The following is an 18,685-nucleotide window of genomic DNA, read 5'->3' on the forward strand; positions in this document are numbered from 1 at the left end:
ATGACAATAGGGGGACAATGTGTGCATGTGCAATAAACGGGTGCTATACGTACTTGATGACAATTAGATGACATGAGAACAATTGAGGGACATTGATGGACATGTTTGACATTTTTGAACTTGATGGATATTTGTTGATGTCGACATTCTGTGTTCTTGTGCATTATGTGTGTTCTAGCTATGGTATGATTGTGCAATGGATACATGTGGGTCCAGGTTGCGCTACGAGCCAACCTATATTGAGTACTCGTGCCTTTTAAGGGCTTACTGTAAGTGTGTTCCTTGTTCGTTAGCTTAGTTCATATTGTGAATGGCTTTGGCATTAGATCCTCGTCATACGCCCCTACGAACTCACCAACCTAGTGTTGACCTTGTTTAGTACACTTTTCAGGTAACCTTGTGAATCTAAGACGTGATGGTTGATGGATGCTTGCGCTAGAGTTTGGGCTTAGTCTTACATGGATCAAGGATTCATTTTCCCCTATTTGCATTATGCTTTATGTACTTGTTTGTTGATGATGGATTCTCCAAATCTCTTTGTTTTCATATAGTTCATGTTCTACGATAATCCCATGTATACGCTATATCTTTTCGGTAGTATTTCGAGCCTAGCTCGGGGTGTTACAATTAGCCTCACGTTTAATAAAACAAAAACAAAAAAACTATAAAAATATAGAAAGAAAAACTCCAAACGGATACGATATGGCAAAATCTAAATAGTGATGCGGGGTATAAGATGGACCAATAGAAAAGAGCATAAAAGGAAAAAAAATTATGCAAGAAACCTAGAAAAACCAAAAGAAAAAAACTCAAACGGAATCTGATATGACAAGATCCGAATTAAAACACGGATATAAGTGGACCAATAGAACAGTGTCACATAACGGCGACACTGTTCATTGGCCTCACATTTAATGATATGATGATGATAATAACCAGTTCTAAAATATATATTGTTTTTCTTATTTAACATCATAGGTTGTTTTAGTAAAGATTAGCGTGGTGTTGATATTTTATATTTCAGTTAAGACATTATATGCAATTCTTTTAATGATATATATATATATATATTTAAAACATTTATATCGATTTATACTATTAAATAAAACAAATTACCTCCTCTTTAAATATCAAAGTGTTAAAAAAATAATCCAAATTGGTTAACTATTATATTTACTAATTTAAATATCTTTACTAATTTAAATATCTTTACTTTATGTACTTATTCTTAACTAAATAATTCACAAGATAGGTTTCTCAACTCCTAAATTGACAACACTATTTCATTTTTACATCAATTAAATCCGTTAATAACCACACCATTACTTTCACCACCACCGGCACTACACCATCGCTATTACCCGCCGTCGCGGCCACCACTCGTTGCCGTCGCCACCATTACATCATCGTCGTTTTACGCGAGTACCCTTTTATTATAATATTATATATAAATTATCTAATTATGTTATATTAATTATAATCTTATAATTATGAAAAATAATTTTCAAAATTATTGATTTAGTTTGCTTATTATTTAATTTTTAATTTTTAATTTTTAATAAATATTTACCAAATCAAGATTTAAATTGAAAGTGTATAAATTTTTTTTTTTAATGATTTTAAATAATTCGGTGATTTGATAGACTTAAAATCTTTAAAATGTATTGTTTTTGTAAAATGTGAATTCACAAATTTAAATAGTATGTGAAGAGTGTTAAAACACTATTACTCCAAATTATATCAAATCATAAACATTACTTTATTGTATGTTGTATAAAGCAAGTAAACCACTATGGTTTCAAAGATTGGGTTTGTTATTATGAGATAGTGATTAAAAAGACTTTTGGTACCAAAACACACACACGGTTTCCTTCTTCTTTCTTTTGTATTTGTACACCCAATATCATCATAATGATAATTAGTTGAATTGTCATCATTTAAATCTCATCATTAATCAAATCAAATCAAATCATTTTCATTTTCCATTTTCCATTTTGTCACCCAACTAATAAGCCAACTTCACACTACCAACTCAACCCCCAGATCGTTACTTCCCACCACACTCTCTCTTTACATTTTAAGATCTATATCTATATCTATATTACACACACACACAGAAAACACATACATACATATACATATAGATCCATATATATATATACACACACACACACAAGAAAGAATCTTGGAAGAGTGTTACAATGAGTGAACCTGCCACAATAGAAAACAATAATCATCACAATAATAATAATAACAGTAGCAGTAATGGCTCATCATCACCACCTCCACCACCACCACAGGCACTTGTTGAAAGACTTAAAGATTATGGTCAAGAAGATGCTTTTGCTTTCTGGGATCAACTCTCTTCTCACCAACAAAACTTTCTTGTTCAAGAATTTGAGGTCTAATTCTTCTAAATTTATCACCTTTATTAGTTTTTACACAGTTCCTTGCATTTTTGTGTGGATAAAGTTACAAACTTTATTGATTAGGTCATGTTTTGTGATTAGATTTTGTAATCTTTTTGGATATTTGGAAATACCCAAATGGAAAATATTGGGAAAATTTGATATATATATATAGGGTATATAAATTTGTGTGTGTGTGCAATGTGGGATTGTTTTTGGATTAGATTTGATGATTTAGTTATTGGAAATACCCAAATGGGAAAATGCGTAATGTGGGATTGTTTGATATTGGTTTGGCAGAGTTTGGATCTTCCAAGGATTGATCGAATGATTCGGTGTTCGTTTCAGTCACATGGTTCGTGATTTTTTAAAATTTGTGTTTTGGGTAATTTGCGTTTGTGTTTTAATGGTGTAAAGAAATAATTGGTTACTGGGTCATGAATCTTTTTAGGGCTACCGGCCGCGGCTATAGAGCCAGTGCCAGAGAGTTCGGTTTCAACTGTAGAAGATAGGACACTTGAAGATAGAGAAAAGTGGTGGAAAATGGGACTAAAGGCAATTTCGGATGGGAAATTAGCTATTTTGCTTTTATCCGGCGGACAGGTATTGATTATGACTCACAAGATTTAGTAATGTTGATTTATAAACTAAGGATTAATCAATAGTAAAATTAGTAGTTAAAGACTATTTGTTTTGTGGAATAAAAAGGATGTAAGGAAATGTGCTTAGATTTTCACTAAATTATGTTTGAAATAGTCGTATACAATGAGTCTTGTTTGGATTGATTTACTCAACTTAAGATAAATATGGCAATTATATTAAGTTTCATTATGCCTTTTTGTTTCTTGAGATGCCCACTAATGACAAACTTAATGATTAATCTATGGGCATAATTAAAGGTGGTGGAAAGTAGTTTTATGCTTTATGAAAAGTGCATACTGAATGAATAATTGATGTTTTTACAAAAAAAGTTTCGTTATACAGATTTTGATTCTTCATCACAAGATACAAAACTCAAACAACCAAATGATCATGATTACTAGATACAAAAAACAAAAGGGAGTTAGTGAAATGTATGGTTATCTGCTTTGGTTCGAGACTTGGAGCTAGATTAGTTGAAGTTCGCAAGTAACCAGAACTCGCCTAGGAGAAAATATCGATCTATGTAATTATAGGAAAAGCAATTCTAGTTTTTTTTTTTTTACTTTTATAATTGACCAATCACAATCTTTCTTATTACAAATAAATAGCTACACAAAAGTTTCTTACAAATAAAGGAAAATACATCATTTAACTCATCAGTTTAACTTATTAGTTGATAATCATTATTAACATATTAGTTTATAACCATTATTAGATGATTTGCCATCAACTTTGACAAATTTGCATAGTTTTTACACACATTACAAAAACTATAATTAGTAATTTAGTTGAAGTTGATTGAACAAGTACTAAAATTCATTCACGATTACTTTAGTTTTCTTCCTAAAAATCTAACTTAACTATGTAAATTACCATGATGTGATATTAATATTCATGCAACACATAATATATGAAACTAACATAACAACACTAATAAGTGTTATGCAAACAAAAATCTTATTTCTCATGAGAGTAATAATTCGTACTTAATATAAAGTGTTTTATACGCAAACAAAATATTCAGTAGTACTTATTTGTCATTTAAATATTTATAATCGGATATTATACACTACCCGTGATTCCCTGTATCCACGTGGGTCTGATGACTTGTATATGAACTTATAAGATAAGATGATAGTTATAGATATTAAAGGCATTTTAACAACATAAAGTTAATGTATTTTTGATAGTTTTAAGGGTAATTCAATCTTCTCAAATTATTCATAGTAGCGAAAACTTTTTCTCTTATTCTATATATTCATTTTGATGATGAATATAAAAATTCAGGGTACGCGTCTTGGAAGTTCTGCTCCTAAAGGATGTTTTAGTAAGTGTTTTAAATGTGATTCATTGTTACTTTCCAACGTGTTTCACCATATTACAATTACAGATATTAAATACATTGTTTCTTTTTTAGTCAGCCAAGTTTTGTGTATACATTTGATTATTGATGAAACTGTTTTTCTTTTTCGTTATAGATATTGGACTTCCATCAGGAAAATCACTTTTCCAACTCCAGGCTGAACGAATTCTCTGTCTCCAAAGATTGGCAACTCAATCCATTAACGAGGGTGAATTTTTGTTCTTGTAAAGTTTGATGCATTTAATCTCTTTTTCCATGCTGTCCTAATCTTTTTTTGGTATCTGCAGGTTCTGGTAATGTTGTACCAATACATTGGTACATAATGACCAGCCCATTTACCGATAAAGCAACACGTGATTTTTTCAAACAACACAAATATTTTGGTCTCGATGCTGATCAGGTGAGTTAATTTTTTCCAGAAAAATGTAATTTTTAGATTTTTTATTAGATACATATTTTGTTTATGTTGGAAGCTATTTGGTGCAGGTTACATTTTTCTCTCAAGGCACCATACCTTGTGTGTCAAGGGACGGCAGATTTATTATGGAAACTCCATACCAGGTGGCGAAAGCTCCTGATGGGAATGGAGGAGTTTATTCAGGTATTATCCGACATGACTAATTATAAAAGCCTGGTTATTTCGAAATGCTTAGATTTTGACTGTAAATTTTAGCATTGAAGTATTCAAGGCTATTAGAAGACATGTCCTCGAGAGGCGTCAAATACGTGGATTGCTATGGAGTTGACAATGCTTTGGTGTGTAATTTTTATTTATTTTAATCTCTTCCTCTCTATTTTATGTGCATCAACTTCAAAAAAAAGTGATAGCAAATAATGTTTTGATATCAGGTTCGTGTTGGTGATCCTACTTTCCTGGGGTATTTCATTGATAAAGGAGTAGCTTCTGCTGCTAAAGTTGTCCGTAAGGTGAGTTCTCTAAATGCTCATTTTGTAATTAGCCGAATGAAGAACAATGTGAGTTTTATTGATCGACTAGCTATTTACAGGCATACCCCCAAGAGAAGGTTGGTGTATTTGTTAGGCGTGGTAAAGGAGGACCTGTAACTGTAGTTGAATATAGTGAGTTGGATCAGTCATTGGCGAGTGAAATTAACCAGGGGACGGGCCGACTTCGATATTGTTGGAGTAATGTATAGTCTATCATATTACTTTCTATGTACGTATATTTACCTCTCTTCAATGTTAATCCTTTAGTAAAATTATTGTCCGGCTTGTATTTTTAGGTTTGCCTCCATATGTTCACTTTGGACTTTTTGAACCAAGTTGCAAATGGTCTTGAAAAAGACAGCATGTCAGTATTAACTAAACCTTTCTAGTATCTTGGTATTGCCTCGTTTAGACTCTTCACTCTTTTGAAATTCTAATGATCAACTGGAAAAATGACAGATACCACCTTGCCGAGAAGAAAATTCCATCAATCCATGGACAAACGCTTGGATACAAGCTAGAACAATTCATATTTGATGCATTTCCATATGCACCTTCAACAGCACTTTTTGAGGTTATCTTTGTTCTATTCTAATATCAAATTGGAAGATAAGTATCCATTCCATTAGTTTCCCGATCTTAATTCTCTTGCTATACTGTAGGTTTTACGTGAAGAAGAATTTGCCCCTGTGAAAAATGCGAATGGTTCCAACTTTGACACTCCAGACAGTGCTCGGCTTTTGGTTCTTCGTCTGCATACACGCTGGGTGGTCGCAGCAGGTGGCTTCTTAACACATTCAGTGCCGTTGTATTCAACTGGTAATAAATTAATTACAATGTAGCATTTCTTTAATAACGAATTCCATAGAAAAAATTGTTATATGAAATATTTAAATTACCCATTGCTAATTAGTAGGTTGTGTTGCTTTTATACCGTGTAGGTGTCGAGGTTTCACCACTTGTTTCATATGCTGGAGAAAATCTTGAAGCAATTTGTCGTGGTAGAACGTTTCATGCACCTTGTGAAATCACTTACTAGTTTTTCACTTTTACCTTTTTGCTCTTTTGGTATTTTAGTTTCTTCATACATGATATCTGAGAATTTGTAACAATTGTCCTATAGCTCTACTGTAATTGAGTTTGTTTGTGAAACGCGGCTTCTATTTTATGATTCTATTTGCCCACTTATGTACATCGGCAATAAGAATTCTTAAGTTTGAATTATGCTTTGGGCAATTAACTTAAAGGGTGGCTAGAGAAATGGTTGGATCTATCTATGGGCTAAAAAAGAGCACGACTGTGAAAAACCTTCCCCACCTATCCATCTATGTTATGTTGGCAACAAGCCACCAAGTGCTAAGGAGCCAAATGCAAGGTATAATACTAACTAATAAGTTTGCAATGCCTCATCAAAAACGAGTGTTTGACATTTATAACCATGGTTGTATAAGTCAGCTGGATAGGCCGAGAAATCAGGATCGGATTGGGGATCGGCTGTCTCAAGAGACGAGTAGGACCGGATCGGACTAAATATGGTCAACGACTCAAAATCGGGTCAGCATTGATAAAACTCGGCCAACTCGGTTAAAAATTGGCGGATTCGGGTCAACTTGATTCTTTTATATAATACACCTTTAAGAATCCTAATTTGGTTAAAAATTGGCTTATTCTGGTCAACTTAATTCTTTTCTATAATACACTTTTAAGAATCCTAATTTGGTTTGTATTAATTGTTTGAACTTGAATTATTATGTTAATGTTTCTGAACAATTATGTTTAACTTTCATTTATTTCAAAAAAAAAAATTATATATAAAATACCCAATCTGATTTCTCCCTGATTGTATCGTGAGTTTAAAATAAAAAATCCCAACTCCCTTGTTGATCCGATCCCGAGTCACCAGTTTTTCAATCTTGTTTATAACCATAGTATTTTGATAAATTAAGACATACCAATATAAATCTGCTGTTCAAAAAAAGAAAAAAAAGAAGAAAAAAAAAGAGATACCAATATATTTGTAAAAATGTATAAAAATTATGTTTTAAAAGTCCACTACTTGAGTACTGGCTGGGGCGAAACACCTCCCTGAAATCCACAGATGTACAGTCTATCATATATTTCACCAACTTTTCATACACAGTTTTACAAAACAAAGAAAACCTATATGTTGCTACTTAACTGCAGCATACGCCTACAAAAATAGGGCCGCACTTTTCAAGATTCATGGTCCGATACTGTCTCTTCTAATGAAACCTCCTGAATTGTCTGATCCACCTGGCTCTTGCTTAACTCCTCAGTCACTCCCTCTTTTGTTGGGCCCATTTCCATTGCTGTGCCAATGCTTCCAAGCAAGGTTGGTTCCGTTTCTGGTTCCGACAGTTCAAGCATGTCTTGGCTAACAGGTGGTGGAGCATTGAGGTCCGTTTCGGCCCAAGATGGCTTTGATACTGATTCTGGAAGCTTTGGTGGTGGTGCCACCAAATTGCTTCCAGAAGTAGTAGCATCATGATCACTATCTGGCGGCGGTTGCTGGTAGAGCACTCCATGTGAGCTGCTGCTTTTCTTCTTCATCACAATCTGGCGAGGATCTTTAGGTGGCAAAGGGAGTGAGCCAGGAGCAATAAATGGAGGAATAGTTGGATTTTCATCTCCATATAGCAAACGCACCGAATGTGCGATTGCAGAAACAGTAGGTGGCAGTTGGGGTTCTTGGGATCGAGCTGGAACACTCACTGCTTCCCGAAGCCAATGTGGAAGTTTAGTGTTCTCTGAAGAACTACTCCCGCCAACTTCATTCTTTGAATGAGACTCGTTATTAACAAATTCTGGCATTTTAAAACGCCCATTTACATGTTTTTCTTCCTCCTTTCGCTGTAAATCACTAACTCCCAACCCATTCAAATCAAGCGACCCTAAACTAGCAGGTGTAAACTGATTCGGAAGAACTGGTTCGGTTGATGATCCTCCATTAAAGTTAGAACGCAACCTGTCTGGAATCCATGTTGGAAAAGTTGTGAATATGTCAGGTTGGAAGCCACGTGGATCTTGATTTTCCATAGATGTGGAAGGACCGTCCAGTGCCAATTTCATATCCATCAAATGGGCTGGAAAAGTAGGAGCATTAGTAAACCGACTTCTATGCAAAGCCCGTTTCATCATTCCATCAGAAATGTTTGGAAATGCAGGAGATTTTCCAGATTTTGAACCACTGGATTGCTTTTGAGTCGGCATTTCTAAGACCTTGATCTGCTCCTCTTCCCATCTTGCAGCCAAGTCATCCGCAGTCCTAAATCTAGCAAACTTCAGTCTTGGGTCCCGCAACATAGTCTCCCAACCACCCCTCCCGTGTCTACGAACGCCAATCCACAAAAAATCAAGTTCCTCTTCAGACCAAAAGTCTTTGACAAGCTTCCTTTTGAGTGAATTCCCTGATGCAGAACCAGTTCGCAACATTATGTTCTCTAGAACCTTCCTGTGGTTTTCAGGAAGAGAAGATGGCATTTGACCCACGCCCATCAATGGGAGATGCATAGTTTCCATATCTTGCTGTGGAAATCTAAAATTTGGCAAGAATGGTATTTGACTGAAATCTTGAAGAGGCACACTCGACTCTCCTCCTACTGATCTCCCTAAAGTTAAATTCGGGAAAAAGTCAGCTTGGTGTTGACCGAGGTTTTTTACTGAAAAATTAAACTTGGACAAAAATGATTCGTCAAATGGTAACTTAGGCAAGCCCATCTTTTCGTTACTGCGAGATAAATCGTCACCAGAGGTCTCTGAAGCAACCTGCTGCAAAGAGACCAAGATTATCCAATCTAGAAGTACGACTAACTGCCAGAAATAATGACAGCAAATGAGTTTTCTTTCTTCCTAAAAGAGACCATACCGAATTGAATATTGGTACATGTCTGTCAGACAAGGTGTCGTTGGTTCCATGAGGTTTGACATCCGCATCATTCGAAGTCGTTTGTGCTAGGTGAAACGGGAATTCGTGATTCATAACATGTTTGTTTTTTCTGGATGATTTAGAAATGTTCCTCAGAGATGACTCCGCTAGTTCTGCATTTGGAGCACGTAGTCCAAGAACTGGTAGTAATAGTCGATCCCGACCCTGTAAATGGAAAATATTGTAAATCAAACTGTATATAAAAGAAAAATACATGAGTGAGTACTCAGTCATGCTTTGGTACCTTGCTAGTTGGTTTGTCTTCTGTCATGGGCTTCTCTTTTATTGGTTGATCTGATCTCCACACTAAACCAGGACCGCCGGTGAGAAGGGATTCTCTGATAGCTTTCACCTGAGCCAACCTTAGCTTTTGTCTTGCTCGAAGCTTAGCACTGTTGAAGCAGAAGATTTTATCACATAATTATCTATTTCTGTATTCCAATATTAAGTGTCATGTACACACAATATGCTTTTAAATCAGATTTATGAAACTCACAATTTAGTTTTAAGGGCTTGCCCAGCTGGTGTATATTCACGTACAGGCTCTGGCTCCACATCACCACCATTCTGCAATCATAGTGTAACACCCCAAAACTTAAGGTATTATTATAATATATGCATATGTAGTATTTTAAAGCCCGTTGTATTATTATTAGGTATGATGTATTTAAAAGTCATTTCAGATACGAGTCTTGCCTGTCTAAACTTAGGTGACTAGTGTTTAATGACTGAAACTAGAGGGACTGGGATTGTAAATAACCATTTAAACACTTAAAACACATATTAACATAACATTAAACACGTAAGCACAAAATCAGCTGGGACTTTCAAGAGATCGAGCTGGAGGGAGAAGGGGGGAGAGAGAGAGAGAACCAAGGCTAAAATCCTCAAAACTAAGCATCAAGAAGTTGATTTCATGTCATTTCAATCTAAAAATGAAGAGATATGGCGATTATCTGGATTTGGTGACAAATTTTAATGATATAAAAAGTGGTTACCTTCCTTTGATGTTATCATGTATTTAGGAATCATATATTTTGATTACAAGAATGATCTATGATAGAAGGTTGATTTTTGTTCATAAATATTACTGTATCACAGTTGGATTTCTATAGAAGGAGGTTAGCCCATGATTTTATCGGCTTAAAAGGATTCATTCGATAATAGTAATAATGATTAAACTGATATTAAGGATGTTAAGATACTAGAATGAAGTTTAAGTTAAGATGATAGGATGAACTTTAAGTTTAACTAAAAGATTATGGAGGTTTGACTTTAAAAAGTTAAGGTGGTCACAGTGGGGAAGATGACTAAATTAGGTTCTTAGCATGTTTATTAAGTTGATTTACAAGTTTTATTTAACTGCTAAGGACTTGGAATTTTTTGAGTGCAAATTTAGCATTCTAAGCCAAAATTGAAAGTATATGGGAATTAAACGGATAGGTTGATCATATGAAATCGGAAAACATCCGTGTAAGAGATTTTGTATGATCACGAGGCTGAGATGGCTGTTTACAAACTGATATCCTATTGTTTGCTTAGTTTTTTATACACGTCTATATTTGCTTATGTTGTATGAATTGTATGAAAGGCGGAAAATATCATAAAGCGGAATGCATCCATTATAGGGCGTTACTAGTGGGCTGAATCTATGTTTATTACGGCAGCATATTATATGTTTATATAATTACTAAGCGTTGCGCTTACTTTTATAGATGTTATGGCTGTAGGTGCAAGTGGGTCAGGTACTATGGACAGGCAAAGGGATGGAAAGGGTGTAATGAAGAGGTAAACATTTGCTGAAAGGTTATACAAATGTTTTCTTTTAAATCACAGCCGTTGCTGCCTAACTTGCTACCAAAGCCTTCATTTGATTATAAACTTACCAAGTTGTCTTTTGTTGGTTTTGTAATGCGGAAGTAAACCTTGGTCGTGTTAAGATGTTTTGATTGTACGTATAAGCATAGTTTTTGGGAAGTAAAATGCAGGTTTATGTGTCTTGGTAATGGCATTTGTTTACGGAAATTGGGTTTGAGTCTTAGACATAATAGTAGGAGCTATCCAGGTCCGAGGCTTATGCGCCACATACCATGCTTAACCTGAAATTTTAGGCTCTATGTGCAGTATAGGGCCTGTTTTACAAGATATTTTTGTATTTGGGTATATAATTTTAATGATACTTAGGGGAATAAATAACAAGGGTAACATATATATGCAGAATCAGAATTTTATTAATACAAAGTCGATATATAGTTAGAAACTATACCTCAAGCGGCTCAATAGGCCGTGGAGCATATGCTTCCTTATACGAAATAGCCTTTCTTTGTCTTTTTCCTCTACCGAGAGTAGCTTCCTCCTCACTTTGGTATTTCTCCCATCTACAAGTCCATTAAAAATTAAAATCAATAACAGATTATTAGTTCATAACAAGCAGCATGGTTTGGATCAGTAGTAAACACCCCGGCCTCTGGAGACAGAGATCAGAGGTTCAATCCTCATCCCATGCAAAGGCCGGAGGTCCTTTTCTACCATTTATGTAGAACCTGGAAGCAGCCTCTCTACAAAGGTAGAGGTAAGGCTGTCTACATCTTAACCTCCCCCATACACCGTCGAGGTATTGGGCCCCAAAAACCGCGGAAGGCGGTAGTGGGCAGTTCCTTTTCCTTTATCATTAGTTCATTATATAAATATGGTCTGGTGATAACACTACTTTACCTGACTCGAAGAAGCCTATCCCATTCATTTTCTTCTGCAACATTTCTTGAACAATCCTCTTTCTTTTCAATATCCTGGGCAGTAGCATCATCAAGTATATCCATAGGCGAATCGCTTCCTGCTTGGTCTTCGGTTAATTCATCATTCCAATCCAGAGACTAACTCAACACATAACGTAAAAAGTGATTAACAGAATCTTAGAATACATATAAACCTCAAAAAATGGTATGATGCTGTACCTTCACGGAGCCAAGCATATCGTTTTCTAGATCACCTTCATTATTGTCAGTTGAAACGGATTCAATATTGGACCGGTCAAGCAACTTCATAATAGCAGATTCATCCCATGTGATCATGGAATTCCCATCTGTACACTTATCCTGGTAGACATCTCCCAAACCCCCAACCCGCCTCTTATTCTTGCGTTCAACAGCTACACTTTCATCCACATCGTTAACATTGTTTTCACCTACTTCTTTCTCAACTTGTGTAGAGGGAGAATCATTAAAAAGTTCCTCAGTGCCCCATCTCAAAATATCCTCAACCTCCTTTTGTGACCCTGATTTGTTCACAAAAAGCTGATCGAGCATCAATTTCTTCTTTGCTAATTGCAAGATTCTTTCCTCAACACTAGCCCGAACTACAAGTCTATACACAAGAAGCCGTTTTGATTGGCCGATTCGGTGTGCACGATTCATTGCCTGGATATCAGCATGCGGGTTGAAATCAGAATCATAGATTATAACAGTGTCAGCAGTTGCCAAGTTGATGCCAAGCCCACAAGATCTTGTGGATAACAAAAATACAAACCGACTCTTGTCGTTATTAAATCGTTGAATCGCCATTTGGCGATCAGCAATCGAAACCGAACCATCAACTCTCTCAAATGTTTTCGGCCCAAATTCAATGTTCAAGTAATCCTCAAGAATATCTAGAAGTTTTGTCATTTGTGAAAAAATGAGCACCCGGTGACCTTCTTTGTTCAGGATCTTAAGCATGGAATGCAACAAAGTCAACTTTGCAGATGCCTTAATTCGCATATCATGAAGAAACTCAACCGATCCGGATTCTGGTTCAGTTCCCGGTATCAGATAAGGATGGTTACAAACTTTCCGTAACTGCATCACTATATTCAACATCGATTGCTGAGGAACACCCTTTCCAATGTTTCTCAATATTTGATAATTCTTGGTCAGCATAGCGCGATAATATTCAGCTTGGATAGAAGACAACTCAACCGGAACCATCCGCTCTGTTTTCGGGGGTATATTCTGCATGGCATCTTTTTTAAGTCTCCGAAGCATATGTGGCGCGACAAGTTTCTTCAATTCATCAACCTTTTCAGCACTTGAAAGATCATTAAATCTATCCTCAAATGCTGATAAAGATGGAAATGAAGTTGGCTGCAAAAAATTCAACAAATTGTACATTTCCCCGATGTTGTTCTGTAAGGGCGTTCCAGTCAATAGGACACGGTGCTGGAAGGAAAAGGTGTTAAGCAATCCAAAAAGCTTACTACTTGCATTCTTCAATCGATGACCCTCGTCAACTACTAGAACCTCCCATGGGACCCCACGTAGATGGGTTGAATCAGCAAGAACCATTTCATATGTAGTCAAAAGAACATTAAACTTGAAACTGTTTGTTTGTTTATTTGAATCTACATCATTTGCATGCCATTCATACTGTCGCATCAATGCTCGTGCACGTGCACACCCATGATACTCCACAACATTCAAATTTGGGGCCCATAGTGAGAATTCCGACATCCAATTAGGCATTGTGGAAAGAGGAACTAAAACCAGACAGGGTAATCGAGCTTTAAACTCAAAGTATAATGATGATAGAAACGCACAGGCAGAAATTGTTTTGCCAAGCCCCATTTCATCAGCAAGAATTACGTTTCTACTTCTGTGCCAGCATTTTCGTAACCAATTTAATGCTTCAAGTTGATGTGGAAATAACGAACCACCCAAATCTTTAGGCTGTTCGGTTAATGTATCTACATCCCCTTTTCCCCTAATAATTTCATCATTTAAAGCATCTTTTTCAACTGTCCGGGACTCAAATTGATTAAATAAATCAGTAAGATGTGAAGATTTTGCAATCACGGGTTCGTCTGTCTTTTCCCAAGTGCATTCATCATAAGGAAGACCAGTCCATTTTACAAGTACTTCTGTTGAATCATTTGATGAACGCATGGCAATCACCCGTTGTGGTACCTTCCAACGTTCTTCACTAATATTTATCACGGTTGTCCCGTATTTAAACTTGTAGTTGTCAAGTTTCTTCTTGGCTAAAACTTTCAACTGAGATTCAGATACCCAACTATTGTGTAAATTAGATTTTCCGACCCATTTAACTAAAAACTCATACGATACTACTATCTTTTCGTTATTCGATACAGATGTGCTACAGTTAGCTGAATCCAGCTTCTTATCATCTACAATAACATCAGTGTTGTCCCCAATTGGAAGCTTTTCAGTTGATTTTGCCAGATCTTCTGATGTCAAAGCAGAATCACTATTATTTCTCTCATCTATCAATATAGATCCAAGATCATCGGCGGCTTGACCGGTTGAATCACTGACCACAGGTTCATTTATCTTCTCTAAGCCTGTATTGTTCTCGATAACCATTTGATTTGGACTGCTCTCGATATTCTTGTTGACCTCAGTCAGGATTCTGACATCTTGAACATCCAGAGTTGTTGGGTTCTTCTCTGGTTCTCCATCTTTGTTGTCAAGCGTCACTAAACTTTGTGGGATTTCTTTAATCTCGGACGCAGAGACTTCAGATTTACTTTCACCACATTGCACTCGACAGCCCAAAATCCGATCAACCTGAAAAATTCAAAGATCAAAAACACATTTTTATGAGTATTTTGGTCATACTAATATATGTCCTTGCATTTTATTGAGAAACTTTACTTGTTGCATATTGTGCTGGGCATGTATAGAATGCTTGAGCAATTCAGCAACGTTTCCTGCTTCATTTGATTCGGTTGACGTATTTGCTCCTTTTTTGGGTTCTATCTGTTTAGTAGAAACAAGTTTACCATAATTAGTTTCAAACAAATTTACTTCTAATTACAGTAATAAGTAAAATCTTGTTGTTTATAGAAACTTATACCTTGTCTTTCATCCGGGTATCACCAATCTTACTTCCCATGCCATTTTTTGATAAAGACTTGGTCTTTAGATGCTTAACTGGCTTCCGAATTCTTTGAGATTTCCTTGTTTCACTAATTCCTAAATTAGAATTATCCTGATCTTGGGATTCTTTCTCCACGTCATCTGAAGGAGCATTTCTCTTCCTTTTCTTGGAATCTTCAGCAGGAACAGCTTTGTTTTCTTTAGATTGATCCTTATTACGCTTCTTTTTGGGATGTTCTTCATTTTTCTCCAACTCCATGGCCGCCTTTTCTTTCAATGATGTGCTCCTTTCTGAAGAGCCATCCAAGGATGAAACATGTGATCTTGCTTTTCTTGATGACTTTTTGTTCCTAATATCCGTGCTCCTCAAAATTCGAGATACCTCATCAGATTTTGCAGATTTGCTTTCACCCTTAGATTTACCAATCGTAAGCTTTGTTCTTGCCTTTTTTGAAGTAGAAGCAGGTTTGTCATTCACCTCAACTCTATTATTTTCTGAGCAGCAGTTTGGACATTGCCACGTGCCATTTGGGATTCGCTGAAAATCACAATAAAATATAAATCAAGACAAAGAAAGATTATAATTTTCAACATGTTGCATTAAGAGCTGCATGAGCAAATATGTATCAGACCAACCTTAAGAGGCGGATCGAGGCATGAAATATGATAATTTTCCGAGCATCCATCACAGCAGAGCAAGTCGCCACCATGAGCACATATGACGCAGTTATAATCAGACTGTAAAAAAAAAGGAAGCAAATTAAAGCATGGCCGATAAACAAGTAACCTATTTGATTGAAATCAAAAATGAGAACCCACCCCGGCATTTCCTTTCTTTTTTGAAGGTGAGGTATCTGACGAGTCTTCTTTTTTAACTTTGCATTTAGATGAAGTGCTTGTATGAGACTCTACTGGTATAGATATGGTTTTGTTGCCATTTGACTTGACAGGGACAATCTTTTTCCGCTTGCGCTTCAAAACCCAATTTCCATTTATTACATCGCTCGTTGAAGATTCATTATTCTTCATTTTAGGATCTAGCTGTTTCATTTAGCAGCTAGGTTTAGACCATTAACTTGAACAATCATTGCATGTCTAATGAGTTAACCTTCAACGCTCTGCATTAATAGACAACACATATATTAATTGCGTTAAAATAAAGTATAAACGGCGGATGTCAGTAAGGGAAGTCCTTTAACCTCCTAATAAAAGTATACTTCATTGACACATTCATGTTTCTAGAGTATATATCATTATGTATCTACCTATTACTGCAACATTTCTGCAAGGAAGTTGAGAATTCCGTTGAAGAAAATTTGACAAAAAGGATATCCAAAATAGAACCAAAACACCACAAAAAGGTTTATAAACAAGAAAATATGCAGTTTTATGTGAAGTCAATGAGAATGATAAACAATGCCATGGGATAATTTTTTTATCAAACAATGAATGAACTTGGTCGGCAGCTACGTCAATCACAACCACATTTTTGGTGGTTTCCGTAACGTTAATGAGTATCGTAGAAAATGCAACCTAAATCTAGACCATAAATCTAAATTAACAATAAATGAACTAGTATGCAACTACACGACAAGTAAAAAATCTTTGGCCGATAACTACATTTAGCCCATTTAACTGCCTATTAATTGCATGACGCATCCAAACAACATACAACAAAGCCAATAAAAAGCTCATTATTATCGCTTCATTAATCAAATCTTCACGATGTTCATATACACAAACTAGATTCAGCATTCATATACTATTCCCATAAACCCCAAATTCAAAAAACATCCACAAAGTCAGACTTAAAATAAACAGTCAAAGCTAATTCAAGAAATCGTCTTTTTTCAGCTTGATTAAACACATACATTCAACATCTCAATTCAACAAAACCATATTGTCAAATCCCAAAAGTTTCAAACTTTATAACTTTAAACATCAAAATTCATCAATTTTAACCAAAAAAAAACACAATTAAAACAACAAACCAACAAACTAACCATAAAAATCAAATAATTTGGCAGTTTTCGTGACGTCAATGAGCATTATACACAATCCTACCTAAATATACACCATTAATGAGCTAGAATTGTAGCTACATGAAAACCAAAAATCTTTAACCGAAACGAAAGTATCCGCTTATTCCACTGACTATTCATACATAACAAAATCCAAAACATAAACAAAGTCATCATATGTATCATATTCCATCAAATCTGCAAAAGCTTAACTATACAAAATACATTCAGCATTCATATACTAATCCATCAAAACCCAAATTCAAACAATATATATAAATTCAAACATATGAAAAAGCCAATCAAGAAAGCACCTTTTCTGAGCTTCATCAAATACATACATCAATCCAACAAAACCCGCATCATAAAATCACAAAAGGTTCAATGTTTATAACTTCAAACACCAAAATTCATCATTTTTAATTGAAAGGACACAAAACTAATACAAAAAACCATCGACACTAACCATACAAAAAAGTTTTCAATCAAACTACAATTTGGCGTTTTCGGTGACGTCAATGAGCGTTATACACAATCCTACCTAAATCTAGACATAAATCTAAACAAACCATTAATACACTAAGATTGCAGCTACACGAAAAGCAAAAATGTTTAACCGAAATTACATTTAACAGCCCATTTTCCTCCCTATTAATATAGAAAACGGTCCAGACAGCTTAAAACAAAAACAAACACATTATAATTATCAAATTCCATCAAATCTGCACAATGTTCAAATATTTAAACAAGATTCAGCATTGACATAACAATCCTATTAAACCCCAAATTCAAACAACATCCACAAAGTCAAACATAAAAAAAGCAGTCAAAGCTAATTCAAGAAAGACACTTTTTGAGCTTGATCAAACACATACATTCAGCAGACTCTCAATCCAACAAAACTCATATCACAGAACCACAAAAGATTCAAACTTTACAACTTTAAACACCAAAATTTATCATTTTTAGCCAAAAAGACACAAAATTGATACAAAAAACCATCAAATTAACCAAAAAACAAGCCCAGATTCACTCACCAGAGCAGATCAAAGAGATTGATTGATGGGTTTTGAAGAGATGTGTGTGAGTTTAGGGCAAGCGGTAGAAAGGGGGCAAAACGAATAAATATAAAGAGAGAGAAATAAAGAAAGAAAGAGTATATGACACGTAATACATATAGAGATAGATTATAGATATATATAGAGAGAGATATATGACTTTGGAAAACACATACTGACATGGGTTTTTGTTGTTGTGATGAGAGAGAGAAAAAAGGGAGTTGCTTTAACCAATGTCGTGGTGCCACGTGGAACCATCAGGACAACTACTGTCTGTGCCCCTTTCTTGAACTCTCATCTCAATTCTCAACTCAAGACTTCACCTTTTTCTTTTCTTCTTCTTCTTCTTGAGAGAAACAAAGTGATGGAGAGAGATAATGAAGGAAAGACTGGTCTTCTTCTCATGATCATCATCATCATCAAGTGCTT

At 35.4% G+C, this 18,685-nt stretch overlaps 2 protein-coding genes across 3 annotated transcripts; one reads left to right on the top strand and one right to left on the bottom strand.

The window, feature by feature from the left end:
• The first annotated feature begins 1,996 nt into the window (after positions 1 to 1,996).
• On the top strand, positions 1,997 to 6,535 carry LOC122603320 (UDP-N-acetylglucosamine diphosphorylase 1-like). Its single transcript, XM_043775996.1, has 14 exons — positions 1,997 to 2,402; positions 2,709 to 2,763; positions 2,860 to 3,011; positions 4,338 to 4,377; positions 4,529 to 4,621; positions 4,701 to 4,813; positions 4,900 to 5,014; positions 5,087 to 5,169; positions 5,263 to 5,340; positions 5,421 to 5,564; positions 5,658 to 5,725; positions 5,821 to 5,935; positions 6,024 to 6,180; positions 6,303 to 6,535. The coding sequence occupies exons 1-14, from the start codon at positions 2,202 to 2,204 to the stop codon at positions 6,398 to 6,400; spliced, it is 1,512 nt and encodes a 503-aa protein (XP_043631931.1). The 5' UTR covers positions 1,997 to 2,201; the 3' UTR covers positions 6,401 to 6,535.
• An 838-nt stretch (positions 6,536 to 7,373) lies between these two features.
• LOC122602883 (protein CHROMATIN REMODELING 4) lies at positions 7,374 to 18,345 on the bottom strand. Of its 2 annotated transcripts, none has more exons than XM_043775492.1 (12): positions 18,236 to 18,345; positions 15,997 to 16,295; positions 15,814 to 15,915; positions 15,155 to 15,715; positions 14,953 to 15,057; positions 12,262 to 14,865; positions 12,023 to 12,180; positions 11,574 to 11,685; positions 9,804 to 9,874; positions 9,552 to 9,699; positions 9,248 to 9,472; positions 7,374 to 9,147 (listed from the first exon to the last, which is right to left on the bottom strand). In XM_043775492.1, the coding sequence occupies exons 2-12, from the start codon at positions 16,225 to 16,227 to the stop codon at positions 7,576 to 7,578; spliced, it is 5,889 nt and encodes a 1,962-aa protein (XP_043631427.1). In that variant the 5' UTR covers positions 16,228 to 16,295; positions 18,236 to 18,345; the 3' UTR covers positions 7,374 to 7,575. The 2 variants fall into 2 exon arrangements, with proteins under 2 accessions (XP_043631427.1, XP_043631426.1); XM_043775491.1 differs by having other exon boundaries at positions 7,374 to 9,150.
• Positions 18,346 to 18,685: the final 340 nt, after the last annotated feature.

The sequence above is a fragment of the Erigeron canadensis genome, chromosome 6 (genome assembly GCF_010389155.1).
Source record: "Erigeron canadensis isolate Cc75 chromosome 6, C_canadensis_v1, whole genome shotgun sequence".
NCBI classification, from domain to species: domain Eukaryota; kingdom Viridiplantae; phylum Streptophyta; class Magnoliopsida; order Asterales; family Asteraceae; genus Erigeron; species Erigeron canadensis.

Coding starts and splice junctions, on each gene's coding strand:
- LOC122603320 (XM_043775996.1), top strand. CDS start 2,202: ATGAGTGAACCTGCCACAATAGAAAACAATAATCATCACAATAATAAT. Junction 2,403..2,708: donor TTCTTGTTCAAGAATTTGAG/GTCTAATTCTTC, acceptor TTGGTTTGGCAG/AGTTTGGATCTTCCAAGGAT. Junction 2,764..2,859: donor GTGTTCGTTTCAGTCACATG/GTTCGTGATTTT, acceptor GAATCTTTTTAG/GGCTACCGGCCGCGGCTATA.
- LOC122602883 (XM_043775491.1), bottom strand. CDS start 16,227: ATGAAACAGCTAGATCCTAAAATGAAGAATAATGAATCTTCAACGAGC. Junction 9,473..9,551: donor AAGACAAACCAACTAGCAAG/GTACCAAAGCAT, acceptor TTCCATTTACAG/GGTCGGGATCGACTATTACT. Junction 9,151..9,247: donor ATGTACCAATATTCAATTCG/GTATGGTCTCTT, acceptor GTCTCTTTGCAG/CAGGTTGCTTCAGAGACCTC.